At 43.8% G+C, this 17544-nt stretch overlaps 2 protein-coding genes across 7 annotated transcripts in view; one reads left to right on the top strand and one right to left on the bottom strand.

Moving 5' to 3' along the window:
• Positions 1-15725, top strand: DRAM2 (DNA damage regulated autophagy modulator 2). Of its 3 annotated transcripts, XM_069771695.1 has the most exons (9): positions 1-55; positions 3373-3469; positions 6461-6618; positions 7308-7375; positions 7941-8080; positions 10542-10719; positions 13793-13875; positions 14871-14963; positions 15381-15725. In XM_069771695.1, the coding sequence occupies exons 3-9, from the start codon at positions 6488-6490 to the stop codon at positions 15486-15488; spliced, it is 801 nt and encodes a 266-aa protein (XP_069627796.1). In that variant the 5' UTR covers positions 1-55; positions 3373-3469; positions 6461-6487; the 3' UTR covers positions 15489-15725. The 3 variants fall into 3 exon arrangements, with proteins under 3 accessions (XP_069627796.1, XP_069627798.1, XP_069627799.1); XM_069771697.1 differs by lacking the exon at positions 14871-14963; XM_069771698.1 differs by lacking the exons at positions 1-55; positions 3373-3469; positions 7308-7375 and having other exon boundaries at positions 6455-6618.
• The window catches only part of CEPT1 (choline/ethanolamine phosphotransferase 1), a 71539-nt gene that overhangs the window by 31535 nt on the left and 22460 nt on the right, over positions 1-17544 (bottom strand). The window contains exon 1 of one of the 4 annotated variants that reach the window (XM_069771690.1): positions 655-802. The exons of 2 other annotated variants lie outside the window; for them this stretch is intronic. The gene's annotated coding sequence lies outside the window, so the exon portion shown is untranslated. One more of the 4 variants, XM_069771691.1, reaches the window with a different exon arrangement.

Below are 17544 nucleotides of genomic sequence, written 5' to 3'. Positions count from 1 at the left end.
GAGAGGGGCGGGGACGGCGGGAGGCCGCGGCGGGGACGGCGCGGGAGCGGCTGAGGTAAATGGGGGGGGGGGAAGCTCACCGCGCACGGGCTCCCCTCCCCACCCCCCGGTCTCGCCCCTCCTGTGGCCTTCCCCGGTTCTCCCCTCAGCGACCCTCCGGTAACCCTCGGTGTCAGCCCCAGCCTCCTCCTTCCTCACCCCCTGTCAGCCCTGACCGCCTTCCCCCTGCCGCGCGTAACGACCCGCCGGCCGCCCTGGGAGCCCCCAGCGCCCCTAGAGAACCCCGGTTACCTCAGACGTCCCCCCTCCCTCCCCTAACAACCTCCCCGCCACCCCCCTCGTGCCCCCCTCTCAGCCATAGTGACCCCCCCATCACTCTCCCTGCTGCCCCCGTGGCCCCCCATCGAGCCCCTCTGTCCTTTCACCTCTCTGCCCTCAGGTCGCCCCTTTCTGCCCTCCATCCTCCCTTCCTTCCTGCCCAGCTGCTGTCCTAAACCTTTCCTCCATCCTGGTCCCTTTTCCCTCTCTCGTACCACCCAGAGCTGTCCTCCATGCACTGGGTACCTCCAGTCCCTCTCTGTGACCTTGCAGTAGCTTCAATTCCCCAGCTGTAATGTGGGAAACTGTCTCCTGTGCTCTGCTTTGAGTACTCACATATTTTTAGCTGCTTTTCTCTGGTTAGACAGGTTGGACTGACAGGTAGCGTGCATTCATCCTGGACACTGAGCTCTTCAGTCAGCTGTAGCGACAGGCCGGTATCATGGTATGCCAGGTTTCTAAAACAGGCATTGGTACATCCTTATGTCATGGTATCTTGTGCCTGGCTCTGTTTGGTTTGGCGCCATGCCATTCTGCTGCTTCCCCAGCTGGGTAGCAGGGGCTTAGCGAGGGCATAAAGATCCTCACCTCAACTCTCTGGAAGCTGACCCCCATACCCAGAAGATTTAATAGCAGCTTTTTTGGTGTCTATACCAAGAAGACACTCAAAATGAGTCAGCTGTCATTACCCTGCAGTGGGAACAACAAAGGTGACATGTTTCCTACTTTCTTACTTCTCGTCCATGGAGGATTAGCAACCTTTAACTGTTATCAGTTTGACCCTGACAGTAAGTTGCTCAAATGAACATGTTCAGTCCCTTTCTGACTCATTGCCGTTCAACCTTTGTGTTTACTTAGGAATGCACACGGCAAATTGCTTTCTCTTTCTTCCTTCAACACTGTGTCTGTTGGAGTATTTTGCTGGAGAGAAGGAGTATCCCTTAGTACAGCTGGCTTTATCTCTGCCTGTCTTGCTGAGAGAGCAGGGAAGAGGCAGGCTGACAATCAGGGTATCAGCATTAATTTAGAAATTTCCCCTTTCCCCACATACTTTGACCATCTTTTCAGCATTATCATTCTAGGTAATGTTAACTTTCTGCCGTTAGTGGTCTTGGGCACCTTTCATCTTCATTTGTAGTTTCTATTCCGCATACTCAAGCACGTGCAGGGTGCTGCTGCACACTTCCTGCATTTAAAGAAAAACCTCAGAGATGGTTAAAATCTCTTTTGCTTTTGAAACACTTCCTTGACTTGTTTTGATGATGATGTGATAATGTCGACTGCAGGAAAGATCTGTGATACTCAATCTGGGGCTTAAAAACCCCGTTAGGACACAAAAGTGGCTACAAATCAGGATAATGTTTAAGAAAATCCTAGTTATATTGAAAAGAGAGGCTAGCCATTGCCATTGTATAATCAGTTGGCAAAGGACCTTGTGAAAAAACAAGGAGGTTGAGTGTTTTCTTTCTCACTGATGAAAACAATAGGACAGGATGAGGTGTTAATAATAATTTATTTCAGGATCTTCCAGCTGGCAAACTGCAAGGCAATTCCATCCTGCCTCCCAGTGATTTGAGGTGCCTTGTTACGCGCCTGTGCTTGCCCAGACGCTCCATGTTCAGAGCCCTGTGAGTTGGCAGTGACACGGTGTATCTACAGCAGTGTGAAGTTTTTACGGCCTGGAGCAGATGGTGCCATAAATGTACACAGTGCTTTGCACAGAACAAAGCCTGTGTTTGGTATATACAGTCTGCCCACATAACAGTGTGAAGAAAAGACTTGATTTCACTGAAAAAATTTAAACAGGAAGATGAAGGGAGATGATAAGAATTCAGGGAAGATATTGACAGAGCTAAGAAAGAGAATTTAGTGGGGAAAAAATTTACAGAAGTGTTTTAAGTGTAAGGAGAGTTTGTCGGGGGTTTATGTCTGGGAAAGTAAGAGGACCAGAGCTGCAGTTTTCTTACAGAGCCCAAACCAGCTCCAATTCCTGTGCCGTTGGGATGTACCAGCCTGCAGCTATATTCACGGTGAAAAGTCGTGCCTCACCTGAGCTCTCTCCTTGCAACTGAAGCTACCACGCTGCTCTTTATGCCTGACCACATGAAAATGAGGATAATTTGTGTCCAGGCCTTAGCTCTGGGAGAGTGACAGCATAGGTTGCAGAGATGCCCAGTCTTGACTGACTGAGGGCTTCTCTGCAGCAGGGCTTGCTCTGGAGCCCTGCCTGCATGGACACATTTATTATGTAATAAGAGCAATATCCAGGGGGGAAGTTGGGAATAGCTGTTCTGCTTTACTAACCTTGCCTTAGTCCAGGTAAATCAATCTGCATAGGCAGGCAGATACTCCCAACAGGTGGAGAATCTGTTTTGCCCGTGAGTCTTACCCCCACATAGCTTCAGTCCCACTGCATCCACCTGGCAGCAGTATCCCAAAGCAGCAACTGACCAGCACCTGAACGTTGCAGACATCTGTGCAAGCTTACGAATATCACGAGCTAGCAGGAATGCTGCGCAGTATCTCCTCTCTGACAGCTTCTCTCATGTGAAGAGAAGACAGGAGTTGTGGGATGTCTGATTAAATTCAGGTTGCTTCAACACCTATCCTGCCACATATTTAGCGTAGCACCAGCATCACATTGGGATGCCCATCCACAATGAAACAGGACAACTGCATGTTCTGTCCTCTTCCTTATGTGAAAGCAGTGATCATAGGCACTGGTTTCAATTGCATTAAAACGGTTGCATTCATTTTTTTTTTCTTAAAAGCTTCTCACTTCAAGTGAAATCTTTGTGTAGACAAGTTCTATAAATCAAAAAGTCTTAAACACCCGCTTTTCTGCATTTCTACCATCCCACCATACACAAGCTTCACACCTTAAACCACTTGGAACATAGGAAAAACATACTGTGTCAGGCCAACAGTCCATCTAATCCAATGTCCAGTCAGCAGCAATGACTAATAGAAGATGCTAAGAAGGAGAATAAATACTATAGAGTAAGAGGTATAGAAGTACCTCGCATCTTGATTATTTTCCTTTATATCTCAAAGATTTAGAAAAAAAAATTAAGCAAATGTGGAACTTCACCAGAAAGATGACTTTGGATTCCCCTTGAGGTGACATTTCTTTTGATGCCTTTGTTCTCAGGTATGTGGCATATTGGTTTGTTTGTTTGTTTGCTTTCAGGCAAAAATCTGTTAGCTCAGAAATAAAGCTAAGGCACTATTAACATTTAAATGCTAAAGAAAAAGTAAAATCTAAGCATCAGACTGACTGCTTGAAGTTTTGAATCACATGCCCAGGCATGTAACATCTGTAACAAGAGAATGCCATGCAAAATATGCATTTCTCTTCCAAATTCCCAATTTACTTATACAAGAGATGGGATTGTGAAGTTATATTAATTACTATTTTTACTGCATTAGTCTTAAAATGAAAGTCAACATTAGAGGGCAAATGTTATACTTAGCTTAAAAATGAAAGCTTAAGGGTAAGAAAGCAAGCACTTTTAATCCTATCACTCTATTCTTATTCACTACATCTCCTGTTAGACACCTTCATCTGCTACCTAACACCTTCCTTACAAGCAGCTGAACCTTCAATTTTACAAGGATGTAATTGTACATTCTTTTCAAGGGTTATCAGTTAGAATTGGCTTTTGTTACATCCCAGGAGCATGCCAGAGCTCATGTGTTCTTGTTTGAACCACTGATATTCTAGGCTGTCGTGGTTTAACCCCAGCCAGCAACTAAGCACCACGCAGCCGCTCACTCACTCCCCCCCCATCCAGTGGGATGGGGGAGAAAATCAGGAAAAGAAGTAAAACTCTTGGGTTGAGATAAGAACGGTTTAATAGAACAGAAAAGAAGAAACTAATAATGATAACACTAATAAAATGACAACAGTAGTAATAAAAGGATTGAAATGTACAAATGACGCGCAGGGCAATTGCTCACCACCCTCCGACCGACACCCAGCCAGTCCCCGAGCGGCGAATCCCTGCCCCCCCCTTCCCAGTTCCTAAACTAGATGGGATGTCACATGGTATGGAATACACTGTTGGCCAGTTTGGGTCAGGTGCCCTGGCTGGGCATGAGAAGCTGAAAAATCCTTGACTATAGTCTAAACACTACGGAGCAACAACTGAAAACATCAGTGTTATCAACATTCTTCACATACTGAACTCAAAACATAGCACTGTACCAGCTACTAGGAAGACAGTTAACTCTATCCCAGCTGAAACCAGGACATAGGCTTAAAAGCAGCACAAACACAAGACACCAGTTTCTGGTAAATGAGCAATTCTTATGCATTGTTATGCATTATGTGATGAATCTAACAGCCTGGCTTTCCACAAGCTCTCCCAGACGTGGGCTGGTAAAGGTTAGCAAAGAGATATGACAAAGGTCTGCCAGTGACCAAATACCTGCTGTGTGCAGTAAATCCACATCAGAAGAGTGCTGAGGTCTCCTAAGTGAGATGCAAAGGAGTTGATTAGCACTGATCTGTTGCAAGATTCACCTACTTTTGTTTCAACTTCTTTTTTCCTCTCATGAGACTTTCCAGTCTTGGTGCTTCCTATCTCTTTCTTCCTTTTCCCTTTCTCCTTTCTTTCAGTCTCTCACACTCTAGGCAATGCCCACCTCCTAAAACCTCTCAGTGCTGCAGTCCTTCCTATGTTATCTCAACATTATTTTGCTTTTCTCGCATACTTTTTGACCTTTGCCTGGAAGCCCTTGGATCTGTACTCTTTGTTATCTGCTCTTCACCTTTATCCTGTTTCATATTCCATTTACAGTCTCCAGTTTCAACTGTGCTTAAACACTTTATGTACTCTTCTTACCAGTGTACACATAAGGGCATGCCATCAGTAAAATGGCATAAAACGCAGGGGCGAGTATAGCCTAGAGAAGAGAAGGCTCAGGTGGGATCTCATCTCCCTACCTGCAGGGAGGGTGCAAAGAGGACGGAGCCAGGCTTTCTTCAGTGGTACCCAGTGACAGGACCAGAGGCAGTGGGCACAAACTGAAACACAAGAGGCTCTGTCTGAGTATCAGGAAACACTTTTTCACTGTGAGGATGACTGGGCACCAGCACAAGTTACCCAGAGAGGTTGTAGTATCTCCATCCTTGGGAGATATTCAAAAGCTATCCTGCACAACTGGCTCTGGCTGGCCCTGCTTGAGCAGAGGGGTGAGACAAGATGACCTCCAGAGGTCCCATCCCACTGCAGCCATTTTGGGATTCTGAAATCAGCTGTGTTTAACTTTGTATTTGAAGCTGATAGAAAATTACTTCCCTCTAGTAGCAAGAGTAGAGAGGAGTCACAGTTCTTTCTGCGTGAGCTCACCAGGGTGACACAGCTGCACATTATTGCTCTTAGAGAACTGGAGGTAGAGACACAGATTTGCTGTCAGGCTGGGGCTTAATGGAACTGTATAGCACAAGTACAGAGTTAGCCATTTCACTCCACTGTAAATGGACCTTTTCCTCCCATCTGTAAAAACATGGTAGCTGCTCTACTGCCACCAGGAACAAGTAGCCCTTGCGTTTGAAGCCTGTGGCTGGCAGCAGTCAGCTCTTGCTCATAGATATCTGTAAGTTTATTTAAGTTACACTTATAACAGATGTTGAGTCACACAGCATGACAGTTAGTAAATGAGTGCAGATATTAAAGTAATTTTAGGTCATTTCCTCCATGTCTACCCAGTTGATTGTTAATGGAAGTTAGAGGCTCCACAACAGCCCCTATCAGTTAAACTGTCACTACTGGGACACGTTCTCTGTCAGCCTCACTAATTCTAGCATGGTGTTATGACACAAGGGTAAGAAGAAATAGAGTCAGTTATTCACAATGACCCACTTGACCTTAATTTTGGCAGCAACAAATGCCGAGACATGTAGTAAAGTGACACTACTGGTTTCTTTTGTCATGAGCTTCTAAGAATTTCAGAATTAACATTTCCAGATGTTATTTCTGCTTATTTATGATTGCTAGTGTGCCATGAAGTCAAATGTTCACTTTGCGTTTGCAGGACAGGACTGTGAGCAATATCAAATTGCTGTACTTGAAGCAGCTTGCTTCAAGAAAAGCAAAACCTTTATGAATAATAAACCTTTGTATTTGATTCCTCACAGTGTTCAGAGTTAGAAGTCAGCACTGAAATGTGGTGGTTTCAGCAAGGCCTCTCTTTCTTGCCTGTGGCTTTGGTTGTTTGGTCAGCTGCATCTTTTGTGTTTTCATACATTACTGCAATTGTCCTACACCACGTCGACCCTTTGGTGCCCTACATCAGGTCAGTAACATTCATACTGTACCACAGTATTGAATTGGCCTCTCACTCTAGCATGAATTCTTCCTCAACTCCAAACTTTAAACAGCAGTTCTTATCTAACAGCTCCAGTTCTAAAGTTACTAGCTGTTTGTAGTTATTTGTGTGTAACACTATTTAACGCTGTCTATTTTTGTGCAAAAGTCTAAGCTTTAAGCTGTGGCTGTGTGAATGTATCCTTAAAATGATGATGAACAGGAAAACTGGGGGTGCATCTCCAACCCTCTGTTTGGAGTAAGGTGTCTTGCTGTCACCAGGTTTGGTTGCACCAGTAAATCTGTACTATATATTTCCAACGGCATTGCATCAAAGCTGTACACCTTGGTTTTGGTCTTTCGGTTTTCCAAGTTCTTAATTTTTCCAGTTTTAATACTCTTTATTCAGCTTTTGTGGAATCAAGATCAGTATAAAAGGAATAGTTATACCAAGCATGTTCATTCCTTGTTCTAAGGATAGCGTGTCTTTATCATGCTTATTTCTACAGCTCAAACTAGCACAGTATGGTTTCAGTAATGAGAAATTCAGTGAAAATATCTGGGAGGGTTTTTACAAATCTGTTTCTTATGGTTCCTTTGAAGACTGAAATAAGTAAAGTTGTGTTGCAAGTATTTTTAGTATAGATAGATACGTATCACCCCATTTATCTCTTCCAGTGATACAGGGACAATACCTCCTGAAAGATGCTTATTTGGGATCATGTTAAATATTTCGGCTTTCTTGGGTGAGTATAGAAAGCTGTCCTTGGCAAACTGCAGGCAGTTCTGGAACGCACACAGCTTTAAACAATTTAATGTCCTTATTCAGATCATTAGACAGCCCATAATTCTCAGTAAAAAACTAAATTCTAAGCAATCAATCTTAATTATCTTAAGCAATTCAGAGGAAAGTGCATGGCAGTGATGTTATCCACAAAGCCAGCATGACAACTGCAGATTCCAGAAGGCTAAAAATGTGTTTAAAAAAACCCAACAGGCTAGTAAGAGAAATAGAACCGCAAATTCAAGGCAGTCACCTTACTTGTGCTGCAATTATGGAGAGGGGGAAAAACAACCTAGTATGTCTTTCAAATGAAAGAGATCAGAAAAATCTAGTAAGTTGACTTGTTTAGTTTACCATTATATTATTTGTTTTGACTTTCAGATTCTCAGCTTTCCTATTTCAGTGTACCATAAGACAGCTTTTGTATTTTAAATAGTTGCCTCTGTTACTCGGCATCTTCCCAGTTAAAAAAGGACAGTCTACTCATCAGCTGAGAATCTTACTGCATTTGGGTTCTTCATTAACAGGTATGGCTACCATGTACGTCCGTTATAAACAAGTTTACGCTTTGAATCCAGAAAAATCCAAGATCATCAAGCTTAATAAGATTGGCCTTACACTAGGATTGATGAGCTGTTTTGGACTTTGCATTATTGCGAATTTCCAGGTTTGTGCTTTGCTTGCAATGTCCTGAAGCTGTCCAGAGTTGTGTGTGTGTGTTTGTTTACTGAGCTATCTGATAACATGGGGTTTTTGCTGAAAGCAAAACTTTTTAGGGCAAACTTGTTTTTTGTCAAATTCTCTACAGAAAACCATTAAAAAAATAAGTTTTGATGTAGAATTGCTTAATCATTTCTTATTTGTTTTATCCACTGGGACTTGTGAGCAGCCATTCATGAAATTTCAAAACATTAAAAACCCCACAAGTTTTGCAGAATGCAAACTCATCTTGGATCTCCTTATAGATTTTAATCTGGAGCTAGGCCTTTCAAGCACCAGAACTATATTGTATTTTGACTCAGGAGAATCAGGTATCTAATATTCAAAAATTGTTACAACTGGAAGTAAAGCCAACAAAAACACCCAACCCCACAAGAAGTCCATCTCTGAAAAATCTGCCCTCTTAGGTACCAGTTCTTGAAAATACTGCAGTGTTAATCAGCTTTTGAATTTGTCCATCCCAGTGTCTCTATTTTTTTTCCTCCCCAACAATTCCCACCCCCTCCAAAAAAAAAAATCTGGTATTCTCACATATCACACCATCAGCAGGGCCACATTCTACATCATTGGCTGCTACATGAGTTGCCAGCCTCATCATATTAATTACCTGCTGGGTTTTCTGGAGATCTGTAGTGGTGCCTTTAGCCACTAGAGGCTGCAGTGTCACCTCGGTGTCCTGCTGGATTAAGGGCTGGGGAAAAGCAAAGAGGAAAAGCTCCTGGAAAGCCCTACCTTTTTCCCCTTCTCCTTTTACCCTGGCACAGCTCTCCAAGTGCTTCAGCAGCCCCTGTCTTAGAAACCTCAGCACACTCATTTTGGGTAGGGGTTTTTTTTTCAGAGGCCTCAATCTATTTACTTTTTTCTAGAGCCCTAGCTATACCCAGAGGTCACAGCCTCCCCTACCACATCCACCAAGCAAAAGCCTCCAGGCTGCGTTCAGCTCCATCATTTCCCTCTGCCACTGGTCAGGAGAGGGTATATCTACTTTCTGTAGATTTCAAGATAATCAAAATATAGAAGGTGCATGTTAATTTGTTAACTAGTTTGTGTAACATTTAATCTTGAGCAAGAGAAAAATTTAAAGTGATGTACCTGCATATCCAAGTGATGCTGAGGACTGGTTGAGGGCCACCCCAGAGGCAAAAGGAGCCAAAGCCCCCTGGAATCCACTAGTTACTGAGGACAACTGAAGTGTGAAAATACACAAAGGTGAACAAAAGGGGTATGGGAACAGCCATCGTGCAGAGAGCTCCAGACAGCTCTCGCTGCTAGGAGTCAAAGCAATAGCATGGGGCTCATCCTCATGGGAGATTTAATTTATGCTGTTCAGCCAGTACTATTGCTTTATTCTAGCTGTGGCTATTGATTTCCTTTCATATAGGGGAAAGATTTCTGTCTGATGACACCTCATCACTGAACAGCACATGATTTTGGACCACAAGCCATTGCAACTTGGTTATTCACTATTTAAATATAGATTCCCACCTACTGTGGATGCAGCACTTCAAATTCATTTGTGAACGTAAGGTACACATGGAGATTATGAGGAAAGGGCGACTCCAATTCCTGATCTTAATAGTTACTCAGTAAAATACGCAGTCTCATGCTTTAGGGCATAAAAGATCACCTGCATGATCAGAGTGCAGGGAGGCTGCCAGGCCTTGCATTGTGCAATTGGCAAGATAACACAGAGCAAAGGACTGGACACAATGTGATTTTTCAGGGCATAAATTTTAAGTTGGGTTGTTTTTCTTGGAATAACTTCTAGTTTTAATGATTTTTACTATTTGACAGTTGATTCTCCTATAGTGTTTTTTAAGGCAAGAATTATTACTGCTTGATTCAAACTTGTTCCCTCTGAGTATTCAAAGATATTAATTTGACAAACAAGGCTTATTCAAACTAGAGTAATTCAAGGAAGCGCTAAACCTCATTATTTTTAATCCCACTTTGGGTACTAGAACGGTACGTTTATCCCGTATTGCATTATCTTTCACAGATGTTTAGATTCCTGGGCTAGAAATGCTTAGTAGGTAGCCTGTTGTCACTCTCATTACCTGACCAACTGCAGGGATTCCTTCATCCAGTTTCTGTATTACTGTCCATTATGGCTAAAAAGAACAGCTTTTGCAAATTCCTGTAGTTAAGATATAGCTGTGACCTGTAACTTAGCCACAAGAGCTTAACAAAAGCAGCAATACAGAGGGTTGGCAGGTGCTGGCTTCCAGCTAAATCTGTATGGGGTTTCCAGGAAAAATCTCTGAAGTACTGGCATGTTCCAGGACTGCTTAGCTTGGGATATGAGAAGGTAACTGAGTGGGTAGAGTGCCAAAGGTTTACAGAAGAAAATTGTTCTCAGAGTTTAAAATGAAACCAAGTTCTGTACAAACAGTGCTTTATTTCCCTAGAAATGTATTCTGTACTACATACACGTGGTTGGAGCCTGCCTGACATTCGGAGTAGGGGCCATTTATATGCTGGTTCAGACCGTCCTATCCTACCTGATGCAGCCAGAAGTTCACAGCAAAGATATCTTTTGGATCCGTCTGACCGTGTTACTCTGGTGTTGTTCAAGCATCATGAGCAGTATCCTTTTGCAATGCAGTGTCACCGTAAAACAGAGCAGCCTTCACAAATGACAGTATTTGCATCTACATTAATTTAACCTACCAATGTGAAAGGCTGTGCCACAGAAGGCCTGTCATCTTTACAAGTACAGTTTGTATCGTGCTATCCATAGTCTGTGTTGCAACCTGGGAACTTTAGGAAAAAGGGAACTACCAGGTTAAGCCCACAAGTGAGTCACTGGGTGATAAAAAAAGGTAAGAAGGATGGTTACCACCCTTTCTCTTCTTTCCTTCTACACACCAGAGACTGAAAATGGCAAAATAAGAGTTTATCACAAAGAGGTCTGACTGTGTATTATGAAAGATGGGGAGAAAGGGAAGTGTACTTAAGAGATGGGTGGTTTTAATGGGGGAAAAAAGCCAGGTAAGAAATAAAAGCGTCTGTTTCCTGGTGAAAGGAATGCTGCAGCAAGTTTTATAGTTGGATACAACTAAAAGAGAAGTACAGAATGTAGCACAAGAGAAAATACTAACCTAACTATGTACAGCAGTCCTGCACTGTGCCAGCTGGCTCCCAGAGCAGGTTTAAAGTGCTGGCATTTGTCAGAGAGACAATTCTGGAGCATATTGCCAGGATTGAGTCAGAAGAGAGATTTGACCTTTGATCTCCTCCCCTGCCCATCCTACAGTTCAAAAAACAAGATATTTGTGCAAAAATCATTGCTTAAATGCTGTCTCTTTTGCAGCTGAATCAAGGCCACCAATTTAATCCCCACCAATTCCACTTATTTCCAGGCTGGCAGCCAAAACCAATACTAAACCATACGCCCCATTCCCCAGTGACGGAGCATCTCGCAGAGCTCCCATTCCTGCTACTGCAAGATTATACAATCTGTACTAGTCAGACAAGAAGCAATAGTTGGGGCACAGGCTGGTTATTTATAAAGAAGCAAGAAGGACCCTTACCTGCTGAGGAGGCTTGACAAAGAGCAAGGAAGTAATCTGTGAGACTTAGACAATTGCTGTCCCTAGCAGAAATTTTTGGCGCTAGCAAAGAACAAGATTTTCAGCTTTGAACAGTTAGGAGCCAAATACAATTGGGGAAGACTAAAATGGAACACTAAAAACACACAAACCCCAAATCTGTAGAGGTTTACTGAACCAGCGTGGTCTAACCAAAATTAGAGGGAAGTAAAGCTGTAGAAAGCTGTAGAAATAATGATACATACACACATATATATGGAAGGGGAAGAAAAGGGAAATTGTCAAGAGTATTTTCTAAATTAACAGCTCATAATGTAATAAGGGAAAGATGGTAACAGGGAGAAGTCTGTGGCCATAGGTGAAATGGTTGTAACTAGTACTGGAAGGCAAAAGGAAACATGCCTTTTTTATCAGAAATAGTGTGGCCAGCAGGACTAGGGAAGTGATCATCCCCCTGTACTTGGCACTGGTGAGGCCGCACTTTGAATACTGTGTTCAGTTTTGGGCCCCTCACTACAGGAAAGACATTGAGGTGCTGGAGCGTGTCCAGAGAAGGGCAACAAAGCTGGTGAAGGGTCTAGAGAACAAGTCTTATGAGGAGCGGCTGAGGGAACTCAGTTTGTTTAGCCTGGAGAAAAGGAGGCTGAGGGGAGACCTTATCGCTCTCATTGTAATGAGGTAAGTGTCAGCCTTTTCTCCCAAGTAACAAGCAATAGGACGAGAGTAAACAGGCTCAAGTTGTGCCAGGGGAGGTTTAGACTGAATATTAGTTAAAATTTCTTCACCAAAAGGGTTGTAAAACATTGGAACAGGCTGCCCAGGGTAGGGGTTGAGTCACCATCCCTGGAGGCATTTAAAAGACATGTAGATGTGGTGCTTAGGGACATGGTTTAGTGGTGGACTTGGCAGTGCCGGGTTTACGGTTGGACTCGATGATCTTAAGGGTCTTTTCCAACCTAAATGATTCTGTGATTCTATCAAAATACTCCTGATCCTCTGCTGGAGTGAAACAGCAGAATTGCCAACACAGTTAACTACCTGCTTTGTAACAAGGGGAGGATGGAAGCCAGTTATTTTGGTATCACGATGATTAAGTTCTTTCCAATGCAGTAATAACTCAGGCAGGTAACTAACAGCTACTAAAGCTGTACATTTTAATTAGCAGAGAACTGGGTATCTTGCATTCAGATCAGTAACCAGAGCTCCCTGGACCACTCGCATCAATTTTTTAATAAGCTTTGGAAGTCTGGATTTTCAAAGACATTATTTGTGCCAGTAAGTTCAGCCTTGTTCACCACCAAAACTAATCTTCCACATCAGGAGGCTCTTGATGTTTAATCTCATTAATGATTGAAGAAGTTAATATCTTAATCCTATGAAAATCAGATCCTCTGTAACTTAATGCTCCAAGTTTCATTTATAAAGGCAGTAGCACTGATGTAGCATACCTTCCCTCTGTAAGATGTTGAAAAAGTGACATCTCAATCACTCTAGAAAGAGCCCGGGTCTCTGATCCCTCATTTGATCATTGTCATGTGGGTTTTTCCTTGGCCACTGTACCAAAGCAGTTATCAAACCTTGAGTGAACTAAGAGGGAAACAGAAAAGCTAACAACCATCTCTGCTGCAAGTGGTATAGTATTCCAATCTGTAACCCACATATCAAGAATTCAAGGTGGTTGAGTAGTTGAAAAGCAATCGGAGAAAGAGGTCTAGACACTACTAGCCTGGAAAATGCCACTAAAAAGAAATTCAAAATGGAAAGTAAGTATTCACATTTGATCATAGTATAAATGCTTTCATAAGGACCCTGTATTTGATCAAGGAGGTATGACAACACACAGCATACAGAGAACAAAGATAATCGATTTAGATTAGAATTAGCCTTTTCACGTGACAGTAATTAGACAGTTGGAACAACCTACAAGTTGAAGGGAATGATGTGAAGCAGTCCATGTCACCATTACCGTTCATTATGCTGAGGAGACCTTGGGGAAAACACACAGAGATCTCCTTACAGCCTCAGCCTGACACAATGCAGAGCCGAATCTGAAATTTTCAAGTTGCTTGTTCTTGGTCTTGAATCTTCCTTAACGTATTTCTTTGCAGTGTTTATTTCCTCAGTTGTTTTATACAGTGGCCTGTATGGAACAAATCTAGTGCAGAAGTTGCACTGGGACCCACAGGAAAAAGTAAGTGATTGAGTGAAGAAAATAAGCAGAGAACAAAAAACAGCTACATTATTTGCAGTGACAAATGCATCTGGGCACTTATTGTGGTTGTGTGCACATACTTGGGATGGGAGAGGACAAGTGAGCTTTACCAGTTGAGCCACTATGCAGCTACTTGCTAAAGTAGTGTTCTGAGCAAAACAGTTGCAGCCTCAAGCGTTATTTTAAATTAATCTCACTGGTGGGCAGTAATTGAAATGCCTCAATGAGATGTCAAGCTACCAGCCTGTCTGGTCTGTGCCAATCAGCAATTCCTGGTCACTGTTACACAGTAACTGTAAATAATGAACCTCACATGCCAGCTGGTTGCAGCAAAGCAGAGTTCCTGACTGCTGCCAGGTGGGTGTCAGGAGGAGAAAAAGGCCCAAGGATACAAGTGATAGAGCTGCCATTGAAGTGCTAAGTGCTGGGCAGTGAAGGATCCCAAGCAGGACAGAGAAAGGGCATGTAGTTCTTAATAGCTCTGCCTGTCTCCCTGGCCATCCTCATCCTCTCCAGGCACTGCCGGAGGTGTGGCACTTATTGGAGGCAATATTATGCAGGCTGGTTTTGAGGGCTTTTCCCACCCCTCCCTTTAAATAAAGCATAAGGAGCTTCTCAGAAGTCTGCTTACATCCAAAGGAGGGCCTTGAACCTTACTTTTGTAAAGGGGTTTTGCTGTCAGTCATGCCAAGCTGTCCATTAAGCCTTCAGGTTTTGCAGGTTGATATTACATTCCCAGCGGGGGTCATCCCAGTTGTGTGGAGCAGGTGCTTTCCTGGTCATTCTCACTCTTCTGCTGAGTTCAGCACTTCATTCTTACAGACGCCAGACAGGCTAAGAAATTTTGCTCTCCAAAGGGAATAGTTTTGGATGCGGGATGTCATACACGCAAGCCATCTTTGTGCCATTGCAGGTTCAAGAAGAGCTTTTCACACTGATTTTTTTTTCCCCCCTCCCCTCTCGCTATTACACAGGGCTACACAGCTCACATCATCAGTACCGTCTCAGAGTGGTCGTTAGCATTCTCCTTTCTCAGCTTTTTCCTCACCTATATCCGTGACTTTCAGGTAAAATGAAGTTACAATTAAGTGCTCTGCTTCTCCAAGCTCTAAATAGCCCAACAGGATGCAAGATGGGCTGCCTTGTATTATCAGTCATCAAGGCTGGAAGACCTGTAGCATGAACAACCCTAAGCAGTCCTCTCTTCTTCAGTAGGGTCTATGCCTACTGTGTTAACATACAGACTCCAGCATGAGACTAGCTTTAACCAGCTTCGCTTGCGAGATCTGTCACAATCACAGGGGATGTTTGCCCTAGGATTGCAAGGCAAACAACAGAGTCAGTGCAGGAGAACAGCTTGGGAGTCAGGCTTATAGTTGTGAAGCCAATCTGCATTTTGGTGTTTCATCTGACTACTGAAATTGCCCATGCTGAGCAAGTGACAAGCCTGCTAACTTAAATTTTCTTTCCTTTTTCCTACATAGAAAATTTCCCTGCGTGCAGTTGTCAGTTTGCATGGACAAACCCTTTATAACACACCGCAGAGCTTTGTGACTGATGAGCAGGCACTGCTGATAGCGGGGAGCATCTAATGAAGGTGAAGAGAACATGTTCTCAGCATAACTCAGGAATTAAACAGCAATAATGGTTGATATTTCTAAGCATTTATTTTATATAAAAAAGGTATGAAGTAATCGTATTGTACTTGACACAAAGGGCTTTGCTGTTAACCCACAGAGCAATGCAAATGTTATCAGTATTGTAAACAAGCCTGTAACATTTCTTCATATGCCAATGTCATGAAAGAATTAAATGAAGGTTATTAAAGAGTTGTGTCTCCTCATCTCTTCCACCACACCCAGTTTTACTTCCCTCATTCCCTTGCCCTCTCCAGTGTTCCTCAGGCCAAGTCTTTTTGGATGCAAGGAGCCCCCAGCCTAGAGCCAGGCCCCAGCCTCGTCCTTCCACACCTGCAGCTCCCTCGTCAGGGCAGCTGGGGCTGACCCATGACCTGCACACTATGCTAGAGTGGAAGGACCCCAAAGCCACCTCATCCTTTGAGCAACCTGCAAGGAAAATGCTCTAAATTTCTTCCTTCCTTCCTTTCCCGCCTCCAGCAGTTGCTTGAGCTGATGGACAGGTTCATCCAAGAGGCCATGTGCAGAGTGTCCCTACTGCACAAGCCTAGGAAGAGTCAGACTCTACAGCCCATGTCCTGCTCGCTCAAGGGGGAAGCGCTGACTCTTAAACAAGCATAGAGCATGACACATGTCCTTGTAGCCTTGATATCCCTAGTTGTCCCCTGAGACAGTCTCCAACCCAAACGCCAGCTGCTCATTCCTCTTGCTGCTTCCAGAAGCAGTCGTATGGTGTGGCCAGCCCTTAACCTGACCTTGCAGCTTGTCAGGATGCTCCAGAGGTTGAGCTCCACAAGGCTTTCAGTGCTAGACACCCCAGATGTGTGCCAGGGTGTTCATACTGAGTGTTTTCATAGGGACAACCTCCCCCTCACAGGAGTCACGTCCAGACCAAGCCAGAAGCCTTAAAAATATGCATTTGCTCTAGTTCTACCAAAGTAAAGGGATATTTGATACACACAGACCTACAGAATACATTATCAACAGCTGCCTTTGGGCCCTATTTAGCAGGAATAGCTCAGCTTCCCTCCTAAATTATTGCTCAAGTCTACAGCTACATCAGCTCTAGCATGTGTTTCCTCCCACGCCAAAAGAGCTTATGCTGGCATCTTCCCTTCTCTGGAGGGGCAGGTAAAGGACCAGGAGAGGAATTTAAGCTGGAGGCCTCCTGGAAATCCCAGCAGCTACCCTGGGAAACTTCTTTCTCCCAGATTAAAATAGAATGTCTCCATCGCAGTTGTGCTTTGTTTGCAGCCTGGTTCAGCCCAGAGTTCAGACCATCCACATGGTGAAAACAAGTTTTGGAACCAACAAACTGCCAAATTACTGAAGCCAGTGGAGTACAAGGACAAGTAGATACGATTAACATGGAGTCACAGAGACCCCAAGGGCTCTACAGCTTGGGGAAGATTTCCCCAAGTATTATATTTTAGCTGCTGATAAATCCCTAAAGTTCAGGGCCTCCCTAGAGGGTCACAGACTTGGCTACACACTCTCCAATGAGGCAATATGCAAACCCCAGTTTCTGGTTAACTGCTACAACCTAGAAAACATGATGTTTCAGCTAGCAGAAACCCCTTTTCTATGCCTCATTTAAGTCTCATTAGGCAAAAGGCTTAACCAGGAGATTGCCATGACGGTGACATAGTGCCTTGGGTTTGCAGAGCCCTGATCTCTGCTGACAGCGCCCTCTTCCTGGTACAAAAGGGGGAGAAACAAAAACCTCATTCAGTCATTCATTCATTCATGCAGCTTCTCAGGAAGGCTCTAGTAGGACCCTGCCTGCTCACAAGGCTTTTCTCTCCTTCCCCTGATGCCTGGCACCACCTTCCCTTCATGTCTCTCTCCCATGGATCACTATCAAGCACAGACAGGTTGTTCCTGACAATGAGCATCAGACAGGCTGCCCCTGGGAGCAATCCCTACTCCAGAAAGCCCCAAATTTCTGCTAACAGCACTGTAGCGAGCCAGCCAAGACAGACCAACAGGTGGGCTACCAGGAGTCTGAGCT

Source organism: Haliaeetus albicilla, chromosome 26 (genome assembly GCF_947461875.1).
Source record: "Haliaeetus albicilla chromosome 26, bHalAlb1.1, whole genome shotgun sequence".
NCBI classification, from domain to species: Eukaryota; Metazoa; Chordata; class Aves; order Accipitriformes; family Accipitridae; genus Haliaeetus; species Haliaeetus albicilla.
The sequence above is the reverse complement of the archived record's forward strand: the minus strand, read 5'-3'. Positions and strand labels throughout refer to the sequence as shown.